The sequence below is a fragment of the Schistocerca piceifrons genome, chromosome X (genome assembly GCF_021461385.2).
Source record: "Schistocerca piceifrons isolate TAMUIC-IGC-003096 chromosome X, iqSchPice1.1, whole genome shotgun sequence".
Taxonomy (NCBI): Eukaryota; Metazoa; Arthropoda; class Insecta; order Orthoptera; family Acrididae; genus Schistocerca; species Schistocerca piceifrons.
This window is the reverse complement of record NC_060149.1, coordinates 189542934-189568594: the sequence shown is the minus strand read 5'-3', so window position 1 is coordinate 189568594 and position 25661 is coordinate 189542934. Positions and strand designations below refer to the sequence as shown.

At 42.0% G+C, this 25661-nt stretch overlaps 1 protein-coding gene across 1 annotated transcript in view; it reads left to right on the top strand.

Annotated features, from left to right (window-relative positions):
- LOC124722900 overlaps window positions 1-25661 on the top strand; it is a 506082-nt gene that overhangs the window by 372210 nt on the left and 108211 nt on the right. Inside the window, exon 19 of the mRNA XM_047248040.1 lies at window positions 12315-12456. Within this exon, the coding sequence (XP_047103996.1) occupies window positions 12315-12456 (142 nt within the window). The remainder of the gene's footprint in view (window positions 1-12314; window positions 12457-25661) is intronic.

The window sequence follows — 25661 nt, the reverse complement described above, 5'->3', positions numbered from 1 at the left end:
GATTTGTATTTACAGTTGCAGCAGACTTGTAGGGTAGGTGGGGCACATCACAAGGGCTGAGAATTGCATAGCAACCCCTGTCTACAAATGTCAGGGGTAAGTGGTAACAGATATCAAAGATCAGATAGGAAATGAGACTGATTTATTAGAAACATTTATTGGACACAATGAGTACACATGGTGTACAACATGAATACAGCTTTAATGTTACAACAGATGCTAGAAGTTTGCACCAAGATATGTCATGATTCCTGACACCAAAGCAGGACTGACTGCTGGACACACACAAACACATAGGTTCACAGTATATTTATTCCCTCATGAAGTTTTTTGTAAACAATCTACTACAGTGCAAAAGGAACAATAAGGTACATAATTACTGTTGTGACTTGGCAAGACATCCAAGCCACTATGAGGTAGCCGAAAGGCACGCGTTTAAGCTCACGCAGGCTGGCATGAGGTCTGGAACAGTTAAAGGAGTTGAGTCTAGTAAAAAAAGTATGTAGCTTCTGGAATACTTAACTTTAATCCATAATTGGTGAACATCGGTCTGACGGTACATGCATCACAAGATAAATAGCAAATGATAATGGCGCCTTGCTAGGTCGTAGCAGATGACGTGAAGGCTATGCTAACTATCGTCTCGGCAAATGAGAACGTAATTTGTCAGTGAACCATCGCTAGCAAAGTCGGCTGTACAACTGGGGCGAGTGCTAGGAAGTCTCTCTAGACCTGCCGTGTGGCGGCACTCGGTCTGCAATCACTGATAGTGGCGACACGCGGGTCCGACGTATACTAACGGACCGCGGCCGATTTAAAGGCTACCACCTAGCAAGTGTGGTGTCTGGCGGTGACACCACATTCCTCCCCCGCAAATCGGCGGACGCTTGTTGTATAAGGCTTCCGCCTGCCGTGGAGAGGACCCCATGTTGACGTATGTGACGAGGTGGGGAGCCTAACAATAGGCGAGGCTGTGCCACCCGCACCCTGCCATTCGGTCCGAGGGGAGCTAGGAAACGCCTGAAAACCTAGTCCAGGTTGCATGCCAACATGCGGTGTATGCGCCCTTAGAGAGACAGGAGTGGCCGAAGGGTCGACCTCCATCGAGCCGCGGCACCCGACGGGCGAAGACGACATATGGTCCGGGGCGGGCAAGAATTCCATGGCGGAGGACAACTGGTCACAGGAAGCGATCGGCGGCGCGTGACCCAGGGAGGCGCCCGGCGGTTGCAGCGACGCGTCCACTGCGGGCGTCGCCGGCGGGAGAACTGGCGGCGGCGGCGGCGGTGCGTCACCATGGGGCAAAATGGAAGGCAGCGTCGGTAACACCTGAGGCTGAGGCGAGCCAGTAGATGGGTCCCCAGGGTGCTGACCAGACGGCACCATCGCTGAAAGCAGACGGGGAGCGGCAGATCCCGTGCAACGACAGAGGCGCAGCTGATTTGAGATGCCGACGCACCTCACCAGAGGCCACCAAAACCAGATACATAGCGCGGCCGAGGCAGCGAAGAATGCGCCCTTTGAGCCAACGCCGTGAACCTCGATACTTGCGATAATAAACAACGTCGCCTGGAGCAAAAGCAGGTGGCTGCCGCTGCACAGGAACCTGATGCGGCGGATGTAGCAAAGACATCAAGGTTCGATGAGGGCGACCATGCAGCAACTCAGCCGGCGAGCGACCATCTCGAGGCTGAGAGTGATACGAGGACAAAAAGAGCAATAACGCGTCCTCCCGAGAATGAGATTCTTTCACCTTCAACATCTGTGACTTGAAAGTCCTGACCAAACGTTCTGCGGCACCGTTTGACTGTGGCGAAAACGGCGCGGACGTCAGATGTTGAATACCATTGGCCTTGCGGAATGACTGAAATTCTGCGGACATGAATTGTGGGCCATTGTCGGAAACAATAGTCTGTGGAAGACCTTCAATGCAAAAGATAGCGGATAACGCTTGGATGGTGGCAGAAGACGTCGTGGAAGACATCCGGACAACAAAAGGGAAATTACTGAATGAATCGACAACAACCAACCATCGAGCATTCCAGAAGGGACCAGCAAAATCGATGTGTAAGCGTTGCCAAGGGGAAGTGGCTTTTGGCCATGCAAAGAATTTCCGCGGTGGTGCGGATTGTTGTTTGGCACACACCATGCAAGAAGAGCACATATGCGTAATCGCAGCATCGATTCTGAACCAAGTACAGTGCTGACGAGCAAGTTGTTTCGTTCGCACTATACCCCAATGTCCTTGGTGGAGAAGCTGTAAGATAGCGGATAACGCTTGGATGGTGGCAGAAGACGTCGTGGAAGACATCCAGACAACAAAAGGGAAATTACTGAATGAATCGACAACAGCCAACCATCGAGCATTCCAGAAGGGACCAGCAAAATCGATGTGTAAGCGTGGGTCCACGACCCTGGACTGATCATTATCAGAACGCAACAGCAAAACACCACGTCGTACAAAAAGTCTCTCCTTGTGAGCAAAAAATCGGCGAACCAACGGATCCCCGATCCGTGACTTTGACAAGGGCCACTGCGTAGCAACAAAACGCAGAACGGTAGCAAGGACAGGGTCGGCAGCTGTGGCTGTAGCTACACGACGAAAATCAATCAGAAACGATTCGACCACATCATTGGTTTCCGAATCAATGAACATGCAAGCAAGTTCGGAGGAATCGAATGCTCTATCCTCAGCAACAGGCAAACAGGACAACGCATCGGCGTTTCCGTGCTTAGCGGTGGACCGATACAAGATATCGTAGCGGTACTGCGAGAGGAAAATAGACCAGCGAATGAATTTCTGCGCTGTACGTGGAGGTACAGGCTTGGTCGGATGAAAAAGTGATGTCAAAGATTTGTGGTCTGTGATGATGGTAAAGGGACGACCATACAAGAAATCATGAAACTTTGTAACACCAAATACGAGAGCCAAGGCTTCTTTCTCGATCTGTGAATAATTTCTTTGTGCAGACGAGAGCAATTTGGACGCAAAGGCAATAGGGCGATCGTGCGAACCATCTTGGTGCGCAAGCACAGCACCGATCCCAAAATCCGATGCATCCACCATCAACAAAAGGGGTTTCTGGGGATCGAATGGCGTAAGGCAAGTATTCGAAAGCAACGCCGATTTCAACTGGCGAAAGGCGCGTTCGCATTCCGTCGTCCAGACGAACGGAACACCTTTACGGCGTAAGCGATGAAGCGGAGCTGAAATGGAAGAGGCGTGGCGCACATATTTATGGTAATAATTGATTTTTCCCAGCACACTCTGTAGCTGCTTCAAATTCTGCGGCGAAGGCAAGTCTTGTATTGCACGGAGGTGCTCTGGACTGGGATGTATGTCTTGGGCATTGAGTACATGGCCCAGATAGGGTAAGTCACGAGCAAAAAACACACATTTGTCCTTCTGCAAGCGAAGACCATTGTGTCGCAAGACCTGAAATAATGTTCTGAGATTGGCTAAATGTTCTTCTTCCGTCTTTCCGGAGATCACAATATCGTCGAGAGAGTTTGCTGCAGTAGGGACCAACGCACAAACAGTTTGTAGATATTGCTGAAACAATGCAGGGGCGGATGCACACCCAAAGGGCAGTCGTTTGAATCGATACAAACCAAGATGCATGTTAACTACTAAAACACGCTGGGCTTCTTCGTCCACCGGTATTTGCAAGTACGCATCTGCTAGGTCCAACTTCGAAAAATATTTACCCGGGCACAGTTTGTCAAAAAGATCTTCCGGGCGGGGTAAAGGAAAAGTTGCAGTCACTAGTTGGGGATTCACTGTTGCCTTGAAGTCCACGCAAAGTCTCAATTTTCTGGAAGGTTTTTGCAAAATTACTAAGGGTGATGCCCAGAGAGAAACCTGCACACGTTCAATCACACCTTGTGATTCCAAATTGTTTAATGTTCTTGCGACCTCATCACGCAATGCATGGGGAACATTGCGCGCTCTGAAAAATTTCGGTTGCGCGTTTACTTTCAGTTCCAAATGTGCTTTATAGTTCTTAGCTCAACCAAGGCCCGGTGCAAAAATGTCTGCAAACTCTTCACATAGACGAGAAACACTGTCCGAAGGCACAGTTTGGTTCACTGATAGGACCTGATTGACTATAGACAAGTTAAACAACTGAAATAAATCGAAAGCAAACAAGTTCACTGCAGAAGAAGAACGCAGGACGTACAATGACACAAGTTTTGTTTGTCCTTTGTATGTAGCAAGAAGGCTGCACTGTCCTAACACAGGGAGCCCGTGACCTGAATATGTAGTTAGCTTAACATTTGTGGCACGCAACGGAGGTGTGCCCAGCTGTTTGTACGTGTCTTGATTGATCAATGAAACTGCAGCTCCGGTATCGAGCTGGAATGGTATCACAGTGCCGTGAATGGCCAAGTCCACAAAAAGTTTATTGTCCTGCTGACGACAAGAGCAACTGTCTCGTGCAACATGAACTGACTCTAGTACAGAATCACTTGCGACTTGACGGGATTTCTGACGATGTCGACGCACACTATTTGTGGGACGAACACAGTCACTGTGAGAGAGAGTAGCAATGGGCGGAGTGGAATGAACTAAATGAATTTCCATGGGCGAAGTGTCGCGAGCCTGAAAATCCTTGGTTCGATTCCGATTCCAGCGCGAAGCAAAGGGCCTGGAATGGTTTTGAGCTTCCGATCGGAGCTTTTTCTGGCAAACACTTTGAACATGTCCTTTTTTATTACAGAAAAAGCAAATAGCCTGGCGTGACGAGCAATTCTCACGCGAATGTCTAGTAGCACACCGCGGGCATGATTTCACTGCATTTGCTTGCAGGCGCGGGACACGTCGCTGAGAGCCAGGCGGCTTTGGCGCGGCCGGGCACGAGGACTGTTTACTGTTCTGTGCAGCTCGCCCGGCAGGCCGGGTAACCTGACACACGGGTGGCGAAGTTTCAAATGATTCCTGAGCAAAGTCAAGTGGGTCCTGCTGATCCAATATGTCCATCACTTGTTGAAGGGAGGGATTGACTAGTTTTAAAATCTGTTCCCTTATACGAACATCAGAAACTTTCTGTGCAATTGCATCACGTACCATAGTATCTGAATAAGGGAGTCCACATTCACACTCAAAAGCACAATCCCTAGTAAGGCCTTGCAAGGTTGCAACCCACTCCCTATTAGTCTGACCTGCCGTACGTTTTGTACGAAAGAAGGTATACCTTTTCGCAACTACATTGACTGATTCTTTGAAATATGCGTCTAATGCAGACAAAATTTCTTCGTAGGACAGAGTTGCTACGTCGCGTCGGGGAAATAATTTCACTATCACACGGTACGTCTGGACGCCTACGGATGCTAACAAAAAAGGCTGCCGCTCATTACCTCGAATTCTGTAGGCGGCGAGATGGAATCCAAATTGGCGTGACCACTCCGTCCAGCTTTCCAGTGCCGCATCAAAAGGACGAAAAGGTGGTGCAACTGCGTGTTGTGGCTGCGGGAACGGTGGAGCGGCGGCGGCCGCATTGTTTTGCATTGCACGTTGACCCTGAACGAGCTGTCCAAGGGCATCCAGTAAGGCCTGCGTCTGCTGATTCTGTAAGCGATAAAATTCGGACAGTACATCTGGAGATGGTGGCGAAGCCATTACACTAGTAAATCAGGGCAGAATTGGTACAAATGCGATTTAGCTCGTCGCCAAACTGTTGTGACTTGGCAAGACAGCCAAGCCACTATGAGGTAGCCGAAAGGCATGCGTTTAAGGTCACGCGGGCTGTCTTGAGGTCTGGAACAGTTAAAGGAGTTGAGTCTAGTAAAAAAAGTACGTAGCTTCTGGAATACTTAACTTTAATCCATAATTGGTGAACATCGGTCTGACGGTACATGCATCACAAGATAAATAGCAAATGATAATGACGCCTTGCTAGGTCGTAGCAAATGACGTAGCTGAAGGCTATGCTAACTATCGTCTCGGCAAATGAGAGCGTAATTTGTCAGTGAACCATCGCTAGCAAAGTCGGCTGTACAACTGGGGCGAGTGCTAGGAAGTCTCTCTAGACCTGCCGTGTGGCGGCGCTCGGTCTGCAATCACTGATAGTGATGACACGCGGGTCCGACGTATACTAACGGACCGGGGCCGATTTAAAGGCTACCACCTAGCAAGTGTGGTGTCTGGCGGTGACACCACAATTACAACACCAGAAGGAAAAATGACAGTCAGGTTTGTCTTTAGTACAAAAGAGGTGCATGATGCTGCAACAAAAGATTTTAACCACTTACCTAATGATATAAAATGTCTGACAGACAGAAAAGTTAAATTTGATAACAGACTTGCCCGCGAAAGGCAAAGGTCCCGAGTTCGAGTCTCGGTCGGGCACACAGTTTTAATCTGCCAGGAAGTTTCATATCACCGCACACTCCGCTGCAGAGTGAAAATCTCATTCTGGAGACTGAGAAAGTTTCTCCTTGACAACTCTTTCTGTTCTGTGGAAGAATTTCTGTTACCGTAATGTGTAAAAGGTGATGGCTAGGAATTACTCACACACATCTGTATATCTTTTAAAAAAATCTTAGAAATGTTCAAAATATAACAGTATATACAATTAATTTGTGATGTGAAAGTAAAATGACTCATTCTACATCATTATAATCTATCAAGCAAAATGATCCATGGAACATGTAACTAACTAACAACGAAAGCTTCTTTGATTGTAGCAACTGCATAGGTGAATCTTGTGACAAGACCCATTTCAGACTCCACAGGATCACAACACATGACAAATTTGGTGCTTCCCCTAGAAAGAAATCCAGACCCAATAAATCTGATGAGCATGGGGGCCAGGGAATCTGTCCACCACTCTCATTCTGTCGATGCAGGAATGAGCTACTCAAACGCCTGTGAACAGCCAGTCCAAACTGTGTAGCTGCTCTATGATGTTGACACTACATGCAGCACCTCACATTTGCTGGAACATCTTCAAGCAATCCAGGAAGAACCTATTCCAGGAAGTTGTGATACTTTGTGGCAGTCGAGCAGTCACTAACGAAGCCTGTCCACACATTAACTGTGAAGCAATGTGCCGTTTGGTGCCACATTCCGTGGTTGTTTTTTGCTGTCCAAATGCTCATTGTGGTGTTGAATACAACATTCCTAGGAAATGTGGCATCATCAGTGAACACCACATAACATGGGAAATGTACATCTTAGCTACTATGTTGCAGAAACACTGTGCAAAATGCACACATGCAGGATGGTCATTGGGGTGAAATAACAGCATGCAATAAAGTCATGTAAGGACTCGGTGTTCAAAATGTGGTGGACACTGCTATGAGACATTCTTAAGTCTGAGGCAAAGGCATGTATTCTGGTGCTTGGATTAATCTCCAAGGCATCCAACACACTTTCTTCCCTAATGACCAAATGCACCAATTGTGGCCTGCCCTCACTAGCTCTGCCACTTCTCAATGAGCCGTACTCACACAAATTTCAGTGCCAACATGCATACAAGCTGTGGTGCAGTTGATGTCTGTCTGGGAACCATTCTCAATATACTCATCCATTGCACATGTCTTAGTCCATACATTAAGTGCATGTCTGCAAGCTCACCATTCTTATACCATTCCATGCTCCTTGTATGCTGGCTAGTGCTCGAATCAAGAAATCCTCATGTCCCCCCCCCCCCCCCCCCCCCCAGTATTCTCGTATACAGCACCACTTAGAAGCATATGATGATGTTTATGATCATGGGTTGCTGTGCAGTTCTCAATCCTTACAATGTGCCCCATCTCCGCTAGAAGTCTGTCACAACATTTCTGGGAAACTATATATACATATATATATAAAGTAGATGACAGATGACCCCCCCCCCCTCCCCCATACACACACTGCAGGAAAAAAAAATTTGTACACACTTTTAGAGGTTTCCAGTTCACTCGAGATTTATTATTGCAATAGTGCATATGCAGTACATGAGATGATTACATTTACAGATCAATAGCACAAGCGGATCTGAGATACAAGGTATCAGCCCGTGCTGTGATGTCCATATTAGTATGGGTGGCAATGTAGGTACTGACTGTGGTATCCAGTTGATCATACAGGTAGCAAATACAGTCCTGGGATATGTTATGCCATGCCTGTTCAACGTGTTCATATAGTTCTGTAAGAGTTGTTGGTTGACAAGCCACTTCTTGTCCCATCATATTCTACATGCGCTCAATTGAAGACAAGTCTGGAGATCATGTGGCCAAAGAAGTTGCTGCATGTCTTGCAGAGCATGTTGAATTTCACAGGCATTGTGTGGGTGAGCATTTTCCTGTTGGAACAACACATCACTGTCCTGTTGCAAGAAAGGGTCTAACAACATTCACACATACTGCGTGCTGGTTAGCATACCATCCAGAAACACCAAAAGTTAACAAGAATTGTAGCTTATTGCAGCCCAGACAATAAGGTCTGGGATGAGACCAGTGTGTCTAGGAAGGATGAACTCTATGAGACAGCACTCGTCAGGTCTACATTGCATGTGCAAATGACCATCACTTGCATGCAGGCAGAACCTGCTTTCATCACTGAAGACCATGGCATGCCATTCTGTCTTCCAAGTGGTCCTCTGATGGCACCGGTGGAGCCGTCATGTTGATGTTGTGGCGTGAGTGGAAGATGAGACAATGCTCATCACGTCTACATCATATGTGCCAATTACTATCACTTGTGTCCAGGCAGAATCTGCTTTCATTTCTGAAGACCATGGCATGCCATTCCATTTTCCAAGTGATCTTCTGATGGCACCATTTGAGTCATGCTTGTTGGTGGTGTGGCATGAATGGAAAATGGGCTACAGGTGTCTGTATCTGTAATCCCAGTGCTGATAACCAGTTCATAACAGTTTGTGTTGACACGACTGGGCTCATAAGCCCTCTTATGTGCACTGTGGTAGCTGTATGATCTGTCACTGTGGCCCTTAACATACGATGATCCTGGTAGGTGTGCATGTTGATGCTGTGGCATGAGTGGAAGACAAGACAATGCTCATCAGGTCTACATCATATGTGTGAATGACTATCACTTGTGTCCAGGCAGAATCTGCTGTTGTTGCTGAAGACTATGGCATACCGTTGCATTTTCCAAGTTATCCTCTGATGGCACCAGTTGAGCCATGCTTGTTGATGGTGTGGCTTGAATGGAAGATAGGCTAGAAGTGCACGTATCTGTAACCTCAGTGCTGATAACCAGTTTGTAACTGTTGTATCCTAGCCAGTAATGCCAACCGAGCCTGCTGCCAAAAGGTTGGCAGCATCAAAGTACGGACGCCGTCCGCATAAGCAGCGCCAGCGAGACAGGAAATCGCCGCAAGTCTGCGCGCGCCACTGCTGGCTTCTGGCTTCTTAAGCGCTGGAGTCGCGAGCGCTAGGACAGTTCTGTATTCGCCGCTCAGTTGTATACTCGCCTCCGAATTGTGTACTTGCTAGTCAGTTGTGTGTTCATCGCAGCAAAGTTGTTGTTTGTCGTCAGCCGACGCTGACCTAGCCGCTCCGACTCGAACTAGACAGATTTCTGTAGACACCGAGTTCACTATTGTGTTACTGTATCTTCATTAATAAAAGATAAGTACCGACTTTTATTTAATATGAGTGTTTGGGCTTTCATCTTTCTGTTTACTGTTCCAGCGGACCGGTCGGCCCGCTATTAAAAGTGTGGCGGTGACTTCGTAAGCCATTTCTACAGCCAAGTGTTTGTCGCTACGAACACCGCCACAAAAGTAACAGTTTGTGTTGACACAACTGGGCTCACAGGCCCTCATACCTGTACTGTGGTAGCTATATGATCTGCCACTGGGGCCCTTAAAATATGATGAGCCTGGCAGGCATCTGTGCTGAATGGACATCCAGAACCCCATCTGCGGGTGTGAGTCTGCTCACATGACCACTGATACTGACATTGTGCACAGCTGATGTAACACGTCCAACTTGTGTGGTAATTCTCCAAAAGGATCATTCTGCCACTTGGAAGGCCACAATTTGACCCCTTTCAAACTCTCTCAGTTGGCTGTAGCAAGTACAGGTACATCCCTGTGGCATGGTTGCTTCACACATTTACCTCACATGGAGCCTTCTGCCTGTGAGCATTCTCTACTAAAGTGGAGACACAGGTGGCCCTTTGGCAGTTATGCTGCTATTTGTTGGTGTACAACATTGAAACCATTATCGGTACATGTGGGGTACATCATAAGAATTGAGAACTGCATAGCAACCATAGCCACAATCATTATATATAAAATGAGAACTAGTTTCTTGATGAAATTATTATGTTTTTACAGTATTGAATAATGGTATTCAAATAGTTTCATAAGTTTTTGCATAAATTATTTTAACAATTTTATTACTAATAGTGCAAAGTGTTTCAGAATGGTTCATCTTATTTCTCAAGACTATGTCTTCTGCATGAATGAAGATAGAAACCTGGGAAATTTTAATTTATGTGAAAGACTACAAAGTATTTATTTTCAAACAAACCATCCAATTTTATGTGCATGCGTGTACAGCCTTGCGGTACTTTTTACAAACATTTACTATGAAAGTTTTCATTTACATTTCACAAATGTTCAATGTGCCCTGCACTGGACATTCAAGAAAGATCCAAATGATGGTCAAATTTGTTCCATAATTTTGCAGGCATCACTTGAGGAACTGCAGTCACTACTGTTACTATGCAATGACACAGTTCACTCAAAGTTGTTGGAAGTTGAGGCATATAATCTATCAAACCCCCACCTCATTCCCTTGGAGGTCAGTGGTGAAATGCAAGATTCATATGCCCTAGACACTCTTAAGAGATGCAGTGTTGTACTCTCATCACAAATCACTGTATTGCACCTATTGAAATGGATAATGCAAAACGCTTTTTGTTGCTGTGTTATTGCCATCTCAACTCGACATACATTGGTTAGTAAATGAGCAAATAGCAGCACCAGGGAGACCCCTATCAGCAACTACAGGAACCAACGGGTGCCAAGGTAAACTTTTAGTGTCAATGAACTCGAACCTTAAGTTTCTATCTTTGTTTATTTACAAGAAATAGAGTCTTGTGGAACTGGATGAATCTTTTTGAAATGCCCTGTATATTTTGTTAACAGTCAGTAGTCAACTTGAATGTTTGTTACCACTTCACCAGGTACCACACAAGACAGAAACTTTTGCTATCAATGACACAAAAAATGTTTATAAAGTATTTTACCAAATGTCAGAATCCTTAAACGTAATGCACATAGCAACTAGTAACCACCAACACACTAAACATAATGCCATAAAATTTTATTTGTGCTGTAATGGCACCTGTTTGGGAGATATGCTTGAGGAGTTGATTTGAAACATATAATATTTTTATTGTTTTAATATATTCATGTAATTTTTTGAAAAGCTTTATCCCTGCTTGCAGTAGACCATTTTGCTCCATTTTTGTGTGGATGTATTTTGTTTGCAGTTAGAGGTGTGAACATACTTGTTTGTGTGACCTATCCTGTTTTTTATAATTTTCATCCCAAATGATTTGTCATCAAAGATATATAAGCAAGACAGTGTAAGTAGTTGTAGTAGTCTTCTTGTTCTTCTTCTTCTTTTTTCAGTGGGTTCCATGCATTTATGGAATGTGTACTTTCAGCGATCTTACTAGTTCTTTTTTGTGGTACAAAGCACCTTCTATGTCTACTTAGTTAAGAGTTTCCATGAAAAATAATTCCATATCATAACAATACTTTCATAAGTACACAATACACATTTCTTACAATTTACTGTATTGTGCATCCTATTAGAATTTTGATACAGTAACATGACACTTAGTTTATCATTTATATAGTTCACATGTTCATCCCATTTTAGATTATCTTGTATCTACATCCCAAGAAACATAGTGACATTTGAAGTTTCTACGTGCTTTCTAGATAGTATTATTTCTGGAGATTGTAAGTGTTTTCTTTGTGAGGCATGTAAAAGTGTGATAACCTATGGGGCTATTTTTTGAGGGCCACTCTGTGATGTGTAACAGACTTCTATTTCTTTCTGTAGCTCATCTGCAGTCTACCCCCTAATTAAGAGATTTGTGTTGTGTGCAAACTTAATACATTTTTGAAATGGGATTGATGATTTCAAATCAATCATAAACGTATCTGTAAGTAGATGACAAAAAAACCTGATTATTTTTCATCCTGTTTGAAATACTGCCTTCTCAGAAGAGTGTATGTGTTTCTGGTGTTTATTTATATTCTTAATGATCTTCTACTCTTTGTTATCTCACTAACAATATTGCTAGTAAGTTAATGTAGAGCTTTTATTTTATCTTACAGAAAGTGCTTGCGCAAAGGCTTGGGCATTTACAAGAGTACCAAGTTATGAACTAGCTGCACCAAATACTGTGGAAGTCAGGAATATATTTAGCAGACGACAGTGCCAGGACGAATGCTTGCGGGAGACAAGAATCATCTGCAGGTACAAGATCTTTTTTCAGAAAATGTTGGCTGCCTTATTATCATGATTTACGAAGAAAATTGGCTTATTTGTTGCTGACTACAAATAAAAATACAGTAAAATTCAGAGTATAGTTTATAAACACCTCTTATTAAGAATATACCCTTATGAGGTTTCACTATGTCCCATCTCTTACCACATGCTTAAATAGACAGAAGTTAGCCTTATTACCTGTAAAATCTCTCCTGCTCTGATTTTGTGAATTCAGTATGTACTGAGAAACAGAAAAGAAACATACACAGGTAGCTTTGTTCCAGTGTTGACTTAGGTATCACATTAAACAAATTTAAAGACAGTAAGCTTTATCTGTCAATGACACTGAAGTCAAGCAGTATAACAGAGCTTCCCTGAGTGCTATGTGCCTAACACTTATAAAGGTCCCTAACATAACACACTGCCAGTAATAGCTTAAAAAATACTCCAAAATTCCCTTTGACAGTACATGTGTTTTGTTAAATTTGAATTGAATACTGTTTTGACAAAGATGTGGTGGTTCTGGTAGGTACAAAACAGCTTATAGCCAAGATCAGATTCAATCTTACAGAAATGTATCTCAGTTCAAAGTACTGCTCCAGGAGTTACTTCTGCATCAGCCCTGATAAATGATAACAAGGAACGTCAGTGTTCTGTGAGTTGTTCCTAAAACATGATGGACATAATGTTGATTATATTAATCATAAGCAGCTGTCTCAGCTTAGCTTTAAAGTAAGAACCTTATTGGTGAAAATTTTGCTCGTCATCTGTAATCTTACAATGAAGAACTAGTATGAATAATATATATTTTAAGTGATTCAATTGTAGGTTCTTCGTGAAACACTGTATATTGTATTATGTAAATGAAACACTTTTTAGCCTCGTTTCACAATAAAAAAAATAGCCAAAAATAATGAATTCTAACGTTATTGACAAATTTTTCAATAAAAAACTGAAGAAGCAGGCTACATCCCTACTGTACACAGTGAACAACATAAATAAATCAAAAAGAAAATGGTGCAGTTTACTTTTATAGGTAAAACTGCAAATAGGATAAACAGAACTCCTTTGCCAAACACTGAATAAATGAAAACCACAAGTACATAATGGATAAAGAAGTCTTACACACTGAAGAAGAGTGTGCAAAGCACCTGCAGTTAGAAATTAAGAAACAGTTTGTGTACCCCCACATTTATTACTGAATGAACAAACTCAATTCAATTGTTCACCTCTTTTAGAAAATATTACTTCTCCTACAAAGACAAAAAACTGTGGTGCCTTCATTTACAAAACAAAAAATACCATTCCTGTACATAACTCTGGTCCGAAGTATGTTTAATCATAATTATTGTAATTGCTGTACTAATGAATTTTGTAAATGCTGTACTAATGAATTTTATAAGTCCATACGTAATTTGTCAAAATTGTCAACAAAGATAACTTTTACAGTTTAAGTTAAGAATTGACAGGGTCCAGTGTTCATTATGAATAGCTGTTCATAACTACTCTATGCAGGCTGGCAAATACAAAAATAGTAATTATTGTTCTTAGAAATGTCTTAACGTCGATAAATTATTTATTGACAAATATATTTTTTCAAGTTCTATCTCTGTAGTAAGATCTTACTTTATTGGCAAAAATCTTTGCTCAGTCCTATCTCTGTGGTAAGATTTTACTGCATAGCCTAATCCAATTTTATTATTGTCTGAACACTCAGTATGCCACAGACCTTGTAATGAGATAGCCTAGTAGTAGGAAATGTCCTCCTGATATTTTGGTTGTGATTACTGTTTACACAATATGATAATTAGGAGATAAAATAACAAATCCCTAAATTACTTTCAGAGCTAAGAATTTAAATATCATCAAAATTTGTTTATTTTACTCAAACAAGAAAAATAAAACTTTATGTCTATGCATCCTTGTTTTACTAATGCACTGCTAGGCAGCAAATACTGCATTTATGTTTACATACTAAAACTTGGGATCTCACAAAATGCAAAATGTGTTCACTTTAAATAACTAATCATTATACCTGGACAAATGTCAAGTACATGTTACCTTTTTACAATAAACAAAATTCATGAAATATAGTAAACAACAGATCAATAATCCATTCTTATGATCTAAGATGGGACTTTAAATTTACAACGGCAAAGACAAAATTGAGGCCTTGACCATGTATTCATTTATGTGCACAGAAAATTGTTATTCCACTTATTCCGTGCTTTGAGTTATTATCATCACATTGATGGTATACCTATCTAAGTTGCAGCATTTGTATTGATGAAAATGCAACCTAGCAGCTGCTAGTTGTTGCTAGTGTCGCACATTCACGTTGGTATAGCTGATAGCTCCTTTTTTGACATAAAAGTTCATCATTTGACATGAAAGAGAAAAATCTATCCATGTTAGTATGTCTTCTTATCATCTGATACTCAGCTTATTGAAGTTGTTCAATATTATTATTTAAATAATGACTTACCTGTTGTCTTATAGCTGTAAATGTATTTAATCAGCATACTCATATGTCAGCAGAGCAGCAATGTAACAATACCAGTCACATAGGTAGGATTCATTATAAAATGATGAGACCTAGCCAACTATATGAAAATGTAGGCTTACCATTGTGAGATCACACTGGTTCATTACATCTTGTAAGCTGTAGGTAAATTATAAAAATTGAGGTAAAGACATTAGGAGAGAAATTTTGATGGGTTTTTAAGAACTGCCCTTACTTCACATGTGTAAAAAGATCTAAATATTGTGAAAAGATCTTCTAACATACATATGAACTAAACTTAACCTGGGCTATGACTCACAGTGAGCTGAGCTGACGGTGTCTCCCTCTCTTGATTACCTCGTTTCTCAACTAATATGAGGGTTGACTGAAAAGTAATGCCTTCACCTTTGTAACTCATCAACAGTTGGCAGCAGTGGTATGTGGCAGGTACTGGCTTGTTCCGTAGCCTCTTCTGTACAGCTCCAGTTGGCGGGAAGCCCTAGCATTGAATGGTTGTGTTGTTACAGTGTAAAGTGTGGAACCCTGCGCAGACGATTTAAGCAACGTGCAGTCATTGAATTCTTGACAGCAGAAGGTGTCACCCTGAAGGAGATTCATCAGAAAATGAAAGCAGTTTATGGTGATTATGTTGATGTGAGTACTGTGCATCATTGGGCGAGTTTGTTTAAAGATGTTGAGGCAGGAACATCTGACCTGCATGACAAACAAAGAGTTGGATGTCCTGTAACAGCAACCACTGAGTTTCACAAGCAAAATGTCGACAGATTGATTCAGGGTGATTGTTGTATCACTCAGAGAGAAATTGCAAGCAGAAAGGACATTTCACAGAAACGTGTGCATCATATTATTGCTTTGCTTGGCTATCAGAAGATCTGTGCATGATGGGTACCCTAGATGCTGACCCCTGAAATGAAAGTGCACAGACTTGAAATTTGCCAGGAACTCCTCTCGCGTTATGAGAATGAAGGTGATGCCTTTCTCCATTCAATTGTGACAATAGGTGAAATGTGGGTACACCATTACAACTTGGAGATGGAATGTCAGTCGATTGCAGAAACAGAGTGTCAACTTCTTCCATGTTGGCTTCAGAAAACTTGTTCATCGTTGGCAGAAATGTTTCCAACTGGGTGGTGATTATGTGGAAAAGTGAATATTGGTAATTAAAGATGACTTCTAAGGCTTATTTCTGCATTTTATTTATTAAAATATTCTCATCCAAACCCAGTTAAAGAAAGTGGACACATTACTCTTCATTCATCTCTCATATATGCTGCAGTACCTGAAAAGTGTACTTGAAGATGTAAACATCACTGCTTCTCAGCACCCATATCTATATTCCAAGAATGCTGTTTAATATTTTGTTACAAAAATCTTAACAAACTGTTGCAGAAATAAAGTAAGGAATATGTAATCCTAGCAAATTCAAAAAGTAATTAAAAACTTATCTTATTAGTCAGTACTTCTGTTCTGCGATAGTGCATGCCATGGTTATTGAACAAGGATCACAAGAACAGTTTATACAAATGATAAGTCTAATGCACAAAGCCAAGTCCAGGCATAGTCAACACAATAAAACCAGGGGGGTGCATCTGCTGCCTGGAGCACTTCTCTTAGTGAAGTGCTGCTGATGGTGCGATCTGACAAACCTTGTTGCCTGCATCACTAAGGTTGTTGTTAGTGCCTTCTATATGTTATAACATTCAATAAATGCATGCTTTCAAGTTATAGTGGGTGTTCAAATTAATTTCAGTGATGCTCCAATCTTACAACATCTAGGAAAGCTTATGACAGTTTTTAGTATACTCATATAAATGTGAAATGTGCATTACTTCTTGAATAAATTTTCTTATACAACTGGAAAAATAACAGAATTCAGCCAGGTAGTGTCTCTTCTGCAAATGTATAAGATCATTGTTCTTAAGCACAAATAGAGTAGAACTGTTAAGAACAGAGGGTAAAAAATAGAACAAAATATTCTTACAGCTTTGATTGTAATTCAGAACTTGTAAACTTTGTTCTCATTTTGAAAACCAGTTTTTATTTGTTATTTGTTATTTTTGCTCAAAAAGATTAATGTTATGTTCCCAAAAGAGATGTCTGTCTAACATTACATTGCGGAAGGTTTTTATTTCTGTCCCATCATTAGACACATCATTCTGTTGCACTCTTATCAGGTTGCTGATTTAGAAGAAAATATATTTGACTCATTTTACTGTGGTTGAAACTTGGGTGTTTACTTTTTATGTAATTCCTGAAGATATGAGACACCAGAAGAATTCAGTTCTGTCATTTTCATTAGGTGTCCAGATAAAAACTCTTGTGTCATATGTATTTTTAAATTCCTTGCTTCTGTGCACTGTATATATATCATTTACATATCATATAAAAGGCCCAGAACTAATCCTTCGGGCACACTACTCTTTACAAAAAGTGGACTAGATCAGTACTCCTTAGTAATGTTAGCCTCTTTGCATCCAATTTTTGTATCATGATATTTCCCTTTTAGGTGCCATTGAAAGAGACTTTTAGCTATTCCTGTGATACAATAAGTTCCCAGTTTATTAAGTAGCTGTTGGTCATGAGAAACTGTGTTGAAGGTAGGTGACAGATCTAGAAACAAACATGCCTCCCATTTCTTCTCATCTAATTTTATTAACATTGTATGTATTTGATTGTATACAGCAGATGATATAAAATAACCTTCCATTAATCAATGTTGTGTTTCTCATAACACTTTTCTCTGACAAAAAATGGAATCTACAGTGACCAAGGTGCCACTGTCTGTCCATTCCCATGTATGGGGACTAAACAGGTTCAACAGCTGTAGATGTAGTCTGAATAGTTATTTGGTAGTTGCATATAGATTCCAGTGAGTGAAGTGTACACTTTCCTGCAGCAAGGATAGGCTGGCAGCTTCTTGATTCTTGCAGCTGCTGCTGAGTCAATATAATGCCTCACTGTGACATAGTTTGGCACAACACATTTGTCATGGTATTTGATAATGAGTGAAAAGTTACTGAGCAAATAGCTTCTTTGGTGACACAGCTTGTCAAGTTTGTTTTGCTGCCATGGAGGTTGACTGGGATGGACTCTCCTCTTACTGGATATCTAGGTAGAAAGGAGAGCAGATCATACAAGAGGCTGCAACATATACTGCAAGAAGTTGCAGGCAGCTACCATAATTCTGCACAGAGGAATATATTTACAAATGACTTGTATCCTCTTGGATATGGGGAGTCTCACAGAGAACTAGAACACTTGATGACAGCTTTTCATAAGAACAGCTACAATTAGCGTCTGATTCAGCAAGCCCTTTGCCATAAACAAACAAAAGAGTGGAAAAAATGCAAGAGAAGCCCGAGAACGATGTAGCTATTGTGTTTATTCCATTAGTATTGCACCAGTTTCTGGGGTTAGAGCAGCTTCTCAGAGTAGCAGCATGAGCAGCAGCATGTGACTTTACCTCCATATAGATATACCTAGGTAATTGGGTTGTTCATGACTCTATTTAAAAAAGGACGGGTCAATAATATTGTAGGGTTGAGCCATACATGTCTGCTTCCATTCCCTGCAGCTAATCTCACTGCAGATAGTGAGTTGGACCTATACTCTTGCAGTCAAATAGTCTATGTATTGGCTAGAATTGCAAATTGACACATAATCAGAAATATTAAATAAATGATAGATTAATAATTAATAAAAGGGTTTTATTCTAATGTCTGAAATGGATGGTAAATGATCCAGAGAATTTTGTTGAATAATTGTTCCTGATCTATATTAATGACATAGGAGACAATCTGAGTAGCCGTCTTAGATTGTTTGCAGATGATGCTGTCATTTACCCTCTTGTAGAGTCATCAGATGATCAAAACGACATGCAAAATGATTTAGATAAGATATCTGTATGGCGCAAAAAGTGGCAATTGACCCTGAATTAGGAAAAGTGTGAAGTTATTCACTTGAGTACTAAAAGAAATCAGCTAAATTTCAATTACGCAATAAGTCACACAAATCTGAAGGCTGTAAATTCAACTAAATACTTCAGGATTACAATTACAAATAACCTAAATTGGAACGATCACATAGATAATATTATGGGTAGAGCAAACCAAAGGTTGCAATTCATTGGCAGAACACTTAGAAGGTGCAACAGGTCTACTAAAGAGACTGCTTACACCATGCTTGTCCGCCCTATTCTGGAGTATTGCTGTACGGTGTGGGATCCCCATCAGGTGGGACTGACAGATGACGTCGAAAAAGTACAAAGAAGGGCAGCTCGGTTTGTATTATTTCGAAGTAGGGGAGATAGTGTCACAGACATGATACGTGAATTGGAGTGGCAATCATTAAAACAAAGGCATTTTTCGTTGTGATGGGGTCTTCTTATGAAATTTCAATCACCAGTTTTCTCCTCTGATTGTCAAAACATTCTGTTTGCACCCACCTACATAGGTAGAAATGATCATCACTATAAAATAAGAGAAATCAGGGCTCACACAGATAAATTTTAGTGCTCGTTTTTCCTGTGTGTCGTTCGAGAGTGGAATGGTAGAGACAGCTGGAAGGTGGTTCATTGAACCCTCTGCCAGGTACTTTATTGTGAATAGCAGAACAATTACATAGATGTAGATGTAGACTGTTAAAGTAATCTCAAGTAAACTGAAAGTGCTCCTATAGTTAACAGTTACAATTCAGACAGAAATATAACATTATTAGAATGCAATAATGTTGTGTTAAGTGTGTTAAAACAATGGTAGCAGAATCCCCAAGCTAAATAATCCATGCTAAACTAATAAATTATAGCAATAAAATTAATAAAAAGAATATTATAAACATTTGGCCACATGCAGACCATTTGCAATAAATAGTAAATCATAGTGTGGACTATGAAAATGTAAGGAAAAGATAGATTGCCACTTGCCATAAAGATGACATGTTAAGTTGCAGACAAGTGCAACTAAAATACACATACATGTTAGCTTTCGGCCACAGCCTTCATCAGAAAAAGAAAATGAAATGTATGAACATTCATTCATACAAGCAAGTACACCTCACATGCACATGACCGTCATCTATGGCAGCTCAAACCCTAATGCAACAGTCACATAGAATGAAAGTAGCAATCCAGAGGGGGTGGGGAAGGGATAGCAGTGTATACATGGATCGTGAGAAGAGTACTTTCTGGCAACGTGTGCAAGGACTAGACTGCCAACGGGTACAGCATTGGGAGGCTGTAATGCAGGGAGGTGGCGGGGGGAGGGGGTTGGGGGATGACATGAAAAAGGAAAAAGAAGAGGAGCAGGAAAAGATGAGCGGGTGCATTGACAGAGGGGGGCATGCAATTACGGTGGGAGATGAGAATAGGGAAGAGGTGACAGGACAGAGGGGTGGAAACTGTTGGGTGGAGAGTGTGAGGACAGTATGTTACCATAGGTTGAGGCAGGCATAATTTAAGTAGCAGAGAATGTGTTGTAAGGATAAGGATAACTCCCATCTGTGCAGTTTAGAAAAACTGGTGGGGGAGGGCAGGAGCCAGATGACTGAGCTACTGAATCAGCCATTGAAATCAAGCATGCTACGTTCAGCTGCATGTTGTGCCACAGGATGGTCTATGTTGCTCTTGGACACAGTTTGGCAGTGGCCATTCATCCAGGTTGACACATGGTTGGTAGTCATACCAAAATAAAAAGCTATGTAGTGATTGGAACAGAGCTGGTATATGACATGGCTGCTACTGCAGGTGACCCAGCCTCAGATGGGGTAGGATAAGCCTGTGACATGTCTCGAATAGAAAGTACTGAGTAGGTGGATTGGGCAGGTCTTGCAGGTCTTCCACAGGGATATGATCCTTGTGGTGAGGGTTGGGATTGGTAGTGGCATAGGAATGGGATGTTGTGGAGGTTGGCGAAGAATATGGTTCGGTTATTCCAGTCCTGGCTGGTATTGGGTGATGAAGGGTGCACTCCTTTGTGGCTGGCTCTTGGGGGTGTTGGGAGACTTGGGGGTGTGAGGAAAAATGGCACAGGAGATCTGTAGTGATTGGAAGAAGACCTGGGTGTGAGACTCTCAGCGTACTGGGCAAAAGAGTTCTTGTCACTGCAGATACACCATCTCTAGGTGGCCAAGATGTATGGGAGGGTTTTTTTTTTTTGTGGAAGGATTAACAGCTGTCAAAATGCAGGTACTGTTCGTGCTTGGTGTGTTTAATGTGGACAGAAGTGTGGAGGGAGCCATCAGAGAGGAGGAGGCCAACATTTAGGAAGGTGGCATGCTGGGTTGAGGTGGACCAGGTGAAGTGGATGTGGTAGAAGGTGTTGAGGTTGTGGAGGAATGAAGATACGGTATCTTGGACCTGCATCCTTATCACGAAGATATCATCAGTGAACCTGAACCAGACTATGGGTCTGGCATTTTGGGAGGCTGGGAAGGGCTCTTCTAGATTGACCATAAACTGGTTGGCATACTAGGATGCCATGCAGATGTCCAGGGCTGTGCCACATATTTGTTTGTACGTTTCCCTTCAAATTAGTAGTATTGAGGTAGTGGGTTTGGAGTCTGATGGGCATTGAGAAACTTAATGTTCAATAGCAGTAAGACTGTGAGTATGAGGGATTTTTTTGTATACAGAAGTGGCATAAACCATGACAAGTAGGGATCCAGGAGGTAAAGGGGTGGGGGTGCTGGAGAGTCGGTGAAGGAAGAGGTTGGTATCTTTGACATGGGAGGCTAGATTATGGGCAATATGCTGGAGATGGTGGTCAGTGAAGGCCAAAATTCTTTCAGTGGGGGCACAATAACCAGCCACAATGGGGCAGCCATATTGTTGGGTTTGTGGATTTTGGGTAGCATGTAGAAGCTGTGTGCAGGGTATCATAGGGGTGTGGTGGTGTGAACTGGGAGAGGCAGGGTTCAGTGTTGGGATTAGGTTGGCTTTAGTTGGAGGCCACCAATACCCTCCTATCCCTCCCCCTTCCGTTCCCCACTTCAGATTGCTATTCACATGACAGTTACATTCCAGTCAGAGCTGCCAGTGATAGTGGTCATGGGTACATGAAGTGTGCTTGCTTGTGTAAGTTTGTGTGTGCTTTCTATGATTGAAGAAGGCTAACAGTCTTTTCGTTGTGCCTGTCTGCAGCTCAATGGATCATCTTTACGGTGAGTAGCAATCTCTCCATTTCCTAATATTGTTGATTAAATATTACAGTAGTTTTAATATAAATTGCAGTTCCAACTTTCTCCTTAACTTGTTGCTAACACATACCCACCAAGTTTAAAATTGTCAAAACAGCAACCAGCCACAAGTATGGTTTAAAAAAGTGACCAGCTTCAGATTACGTACAAATCCATCTTCAGGTGGTTGTCACAGGTTTCCTTATTTCCTTATGGGACCTCATTTTGAATTTGTTTTTGGTTTGCTGTATGATTCTGCATGAGGAAATCGCCCTGTGTTTTCATTGTGAATTTTAAAATCAACACATTTGTGGGTGTGCACTGTATGAGTGCTATTAAATTTACTGGAAAACTTTTGACATGACACCTTTCTTTGTTGAACAGCAGCACACACAATTTTGCTGCCATTAAACAGAGAATGTTGTTGTCTTATGTGTTTTCCATGGATTGAACAGCACTCACACATTGCATATCCACAGATGTGTTGATTTTAAAATTCGTGACAAAAACATGGGGCGATTTCATCACACAGAACCATACACCACTGCAGGAAACCAATAACAAATACAAAAAGAGGCTTCAGCAAGAAAACAAGGAAACCTATAACAACATTCTGAAGACGGATTTATAAGAAATCTGGAACTTGCCATGGTTTGATTCAAATAAACCTTTTTATATCATTCTTGTATGTGGTTGCTTTTTCAATTACAAACCTTATAGTATTACAGCCACAAGTCCCATAATTGTAGTTTTTGACAAAATAATGCATATTTGGATGGAACACACACAGTTTTTGTTACTGGTATTTCTTATTGTTACTATATTTTGCTAGCTGAACATCTCCCAATAAACTTGAAATGTTTTACCTCCACTAGTAGGTACACTGATACAGGAGCGGTTTAACAGGTTATGGTTTCTCTGAGTGGCACCACTTACCCACTGACCACAATCTGTGCTTTCCTCTTTGTCGGATGATACTGTAAAAAATTCATAACTCACAACAGTTACTCTTCTTGTCCTGGGGCACTTACTTTGAGATTATATATCAGGAGGTGACCATGTCACTACTCTACTTGGACAGTTGCCTCTGAAGGAGTTATACAAACATTTGGGCAACTTCAGCTGCCAAAATCTCACAAACTAAGGTGACCACCAAAGAGTATTGGATATTCTGGTGACATCTGTCATGATGGCTATGGAATATTTGTCATAACATTTATCAGTGGTTGCAGTCACCTGAGTTACAGCACTGTTTATCAAATTTCCCTTTCTGAAACCATACTGTGTTTGATTAAGACTTATTAGTTCTCTTTTCACCAGTAGCTAATCACTTAAGAGTTGTTCCTGTATTTTCCCAGAGTGTTCAACAGACAAATATGCCTGTATTATTACAGCTGGTTCACACCAGACTTGCAGGATGGCCATTTATGACTTCAGAGTGGCACATGTGGAATGCTTTGAGGTGGGACCTCCAGTAGCACAGCAGGCCCAGTGTTGAAAATGTCTACTCAACAAAAACATTCTTTATTGTTTGTTGTCTCTCGTACAGCATTCTGACGAAGGAAGGCAAGGAGACAGGTTAGTAAGCTGCAAATGACATATGTTGAGGCAGTGGAGTGGTAACACAGCTCAACAGTGGCTGGTGACAGCTGGGTCCTTTCTGACCAACTCATGTGTCAGCTCAGCGGTGCAATGGCATTAGATGACTGGACTGGTGAGCATCACTTGTGGCCTGAGGCATCTGACAGGAGCATGCAAGCACATAAAGTTGATCCCATGACCCTCAGAGACTGACTGGAATGTCAGGTGATGGTACTCACATAATGGCCAGAATCCTCAGAGATAGCTGATAGCTCACAGATCAGTGCCTTCACCTTGTCAGTGATGCTGCTTGATGATGCTGTAGTAGTTTAACCACACATTTGACAGATGACTGGTGTGTACACTGTACCAATTGAATGAGTGGTGCCAAATGAATTCTGCTACTAACTTGGAGTATTTTAGTTGCTCCAACCAGGAGTGTTATGACAGGAGGTGCCTCATGTTACATAGCCAGTTGTAGAAATTCCATGCAGTGATATAGCATGTAGAAATTCAGCTCACTACTGAGTATCTAGCTGCAGAATTACATCAGTGGCTGGCCCACATATTCTTTGGCTGGTTGGGAAGGCCTGCTTGAAGCTGATGCTGCAACATTTTCTCCTTCCTTAGAAGAATTCAGCCATATGAATTCCAGGCTGCTGTTGAAACTATGAACTATTAAAACGACATGGTACTACTGTGTCTACATTTTCCCCCTGACCATGTTTAGCACTCTCTCTCACACACACTGTTATTGACACTTTAAACATTGTCTGTTCTTCTTCCTTACACACTCCATCAAATTGTGTATACCACTCCATCAAATGGTGTATGGTGACTGCTACAGACAAAATTTCTCTCACTTTGGTAAAACATTGTGGTCAATCCATTGGGTTGGTAGGTATGGACTGGAAGATCAGGTGAGCTGAGGATTCTGACTAATGATGGACAGAGGCAACACAAATGATGACCAGTATTAAGGAAACTTCAAGGCCGAGATCTCCATTACAGTGACTCAGCGCTGGTGCTTTTTGCACTTGGCAACATACTGTCTACAGGTTTTTGCAAAATTCTGCACTGCTCCACTGTTTTCCACCCACTCTAGGTTTTAATGCCTCAAATGGTGATTGCACCTTCTGTCTATAAACTACCTCATAAGGCAATAGCCGTGTACCCTTCTGAACTTTTGAACTATATACTGTCAGTCCGTAAGGTAATGCTCCACTCACTGTGTGTATAGTGCATCCCCATATTTGACACTATTGTTACAGCTGGACAGCACTGTCATATATTGACTACATAATGACTTGTACGTTGTTATGCTTAAGGCTGTTGGGAGCCATCGAGGCTACTTCTAGGTAGGAAATCAGAGATACAATGTAGAGAGTGGACAAAAGTGGTAACATTTAGGTTACCAGAGACAAACTGTAGCAGTAGAGCCCTACAAATTACTAATGCTCTGGGCAGCTGTCCCAGGAGAGAAGTCTCACTTCAGAGAATTAACTGGTAACTCCATCCATTATCTAGATACTGTTGTAAGGTGTCATAGTAGAAGATGGCCATGAAAAGGAACGTCTTAGCAGAGACAGCAAGCTTGATACTTGCTCCTGAGAACTGCAATGTCAGTGAATTTACACAGGTTAGAGTGCTACTGCAGCAGTCCCCACACACAAAAGGATTGAGGGTGAAGCCAAGTGACAAAAAACATTGATGTTTCTGGCCACAATAGGCACAACAGTGACATTTAGCTTTCAGCTGAACACTGTTGCTACCAAACTTGGAGTTTGATAATGTCAAGTCCAGAAGCACCCCTACCTACCGAGTAGGAGGAGGGGGGAGGGGGGAGGAGTCTACATATGGTTGGCCAAATGTGCCCTTGAGGTGCAGAGCAACTTATGAGATTGCCCAAAGCTTGTTA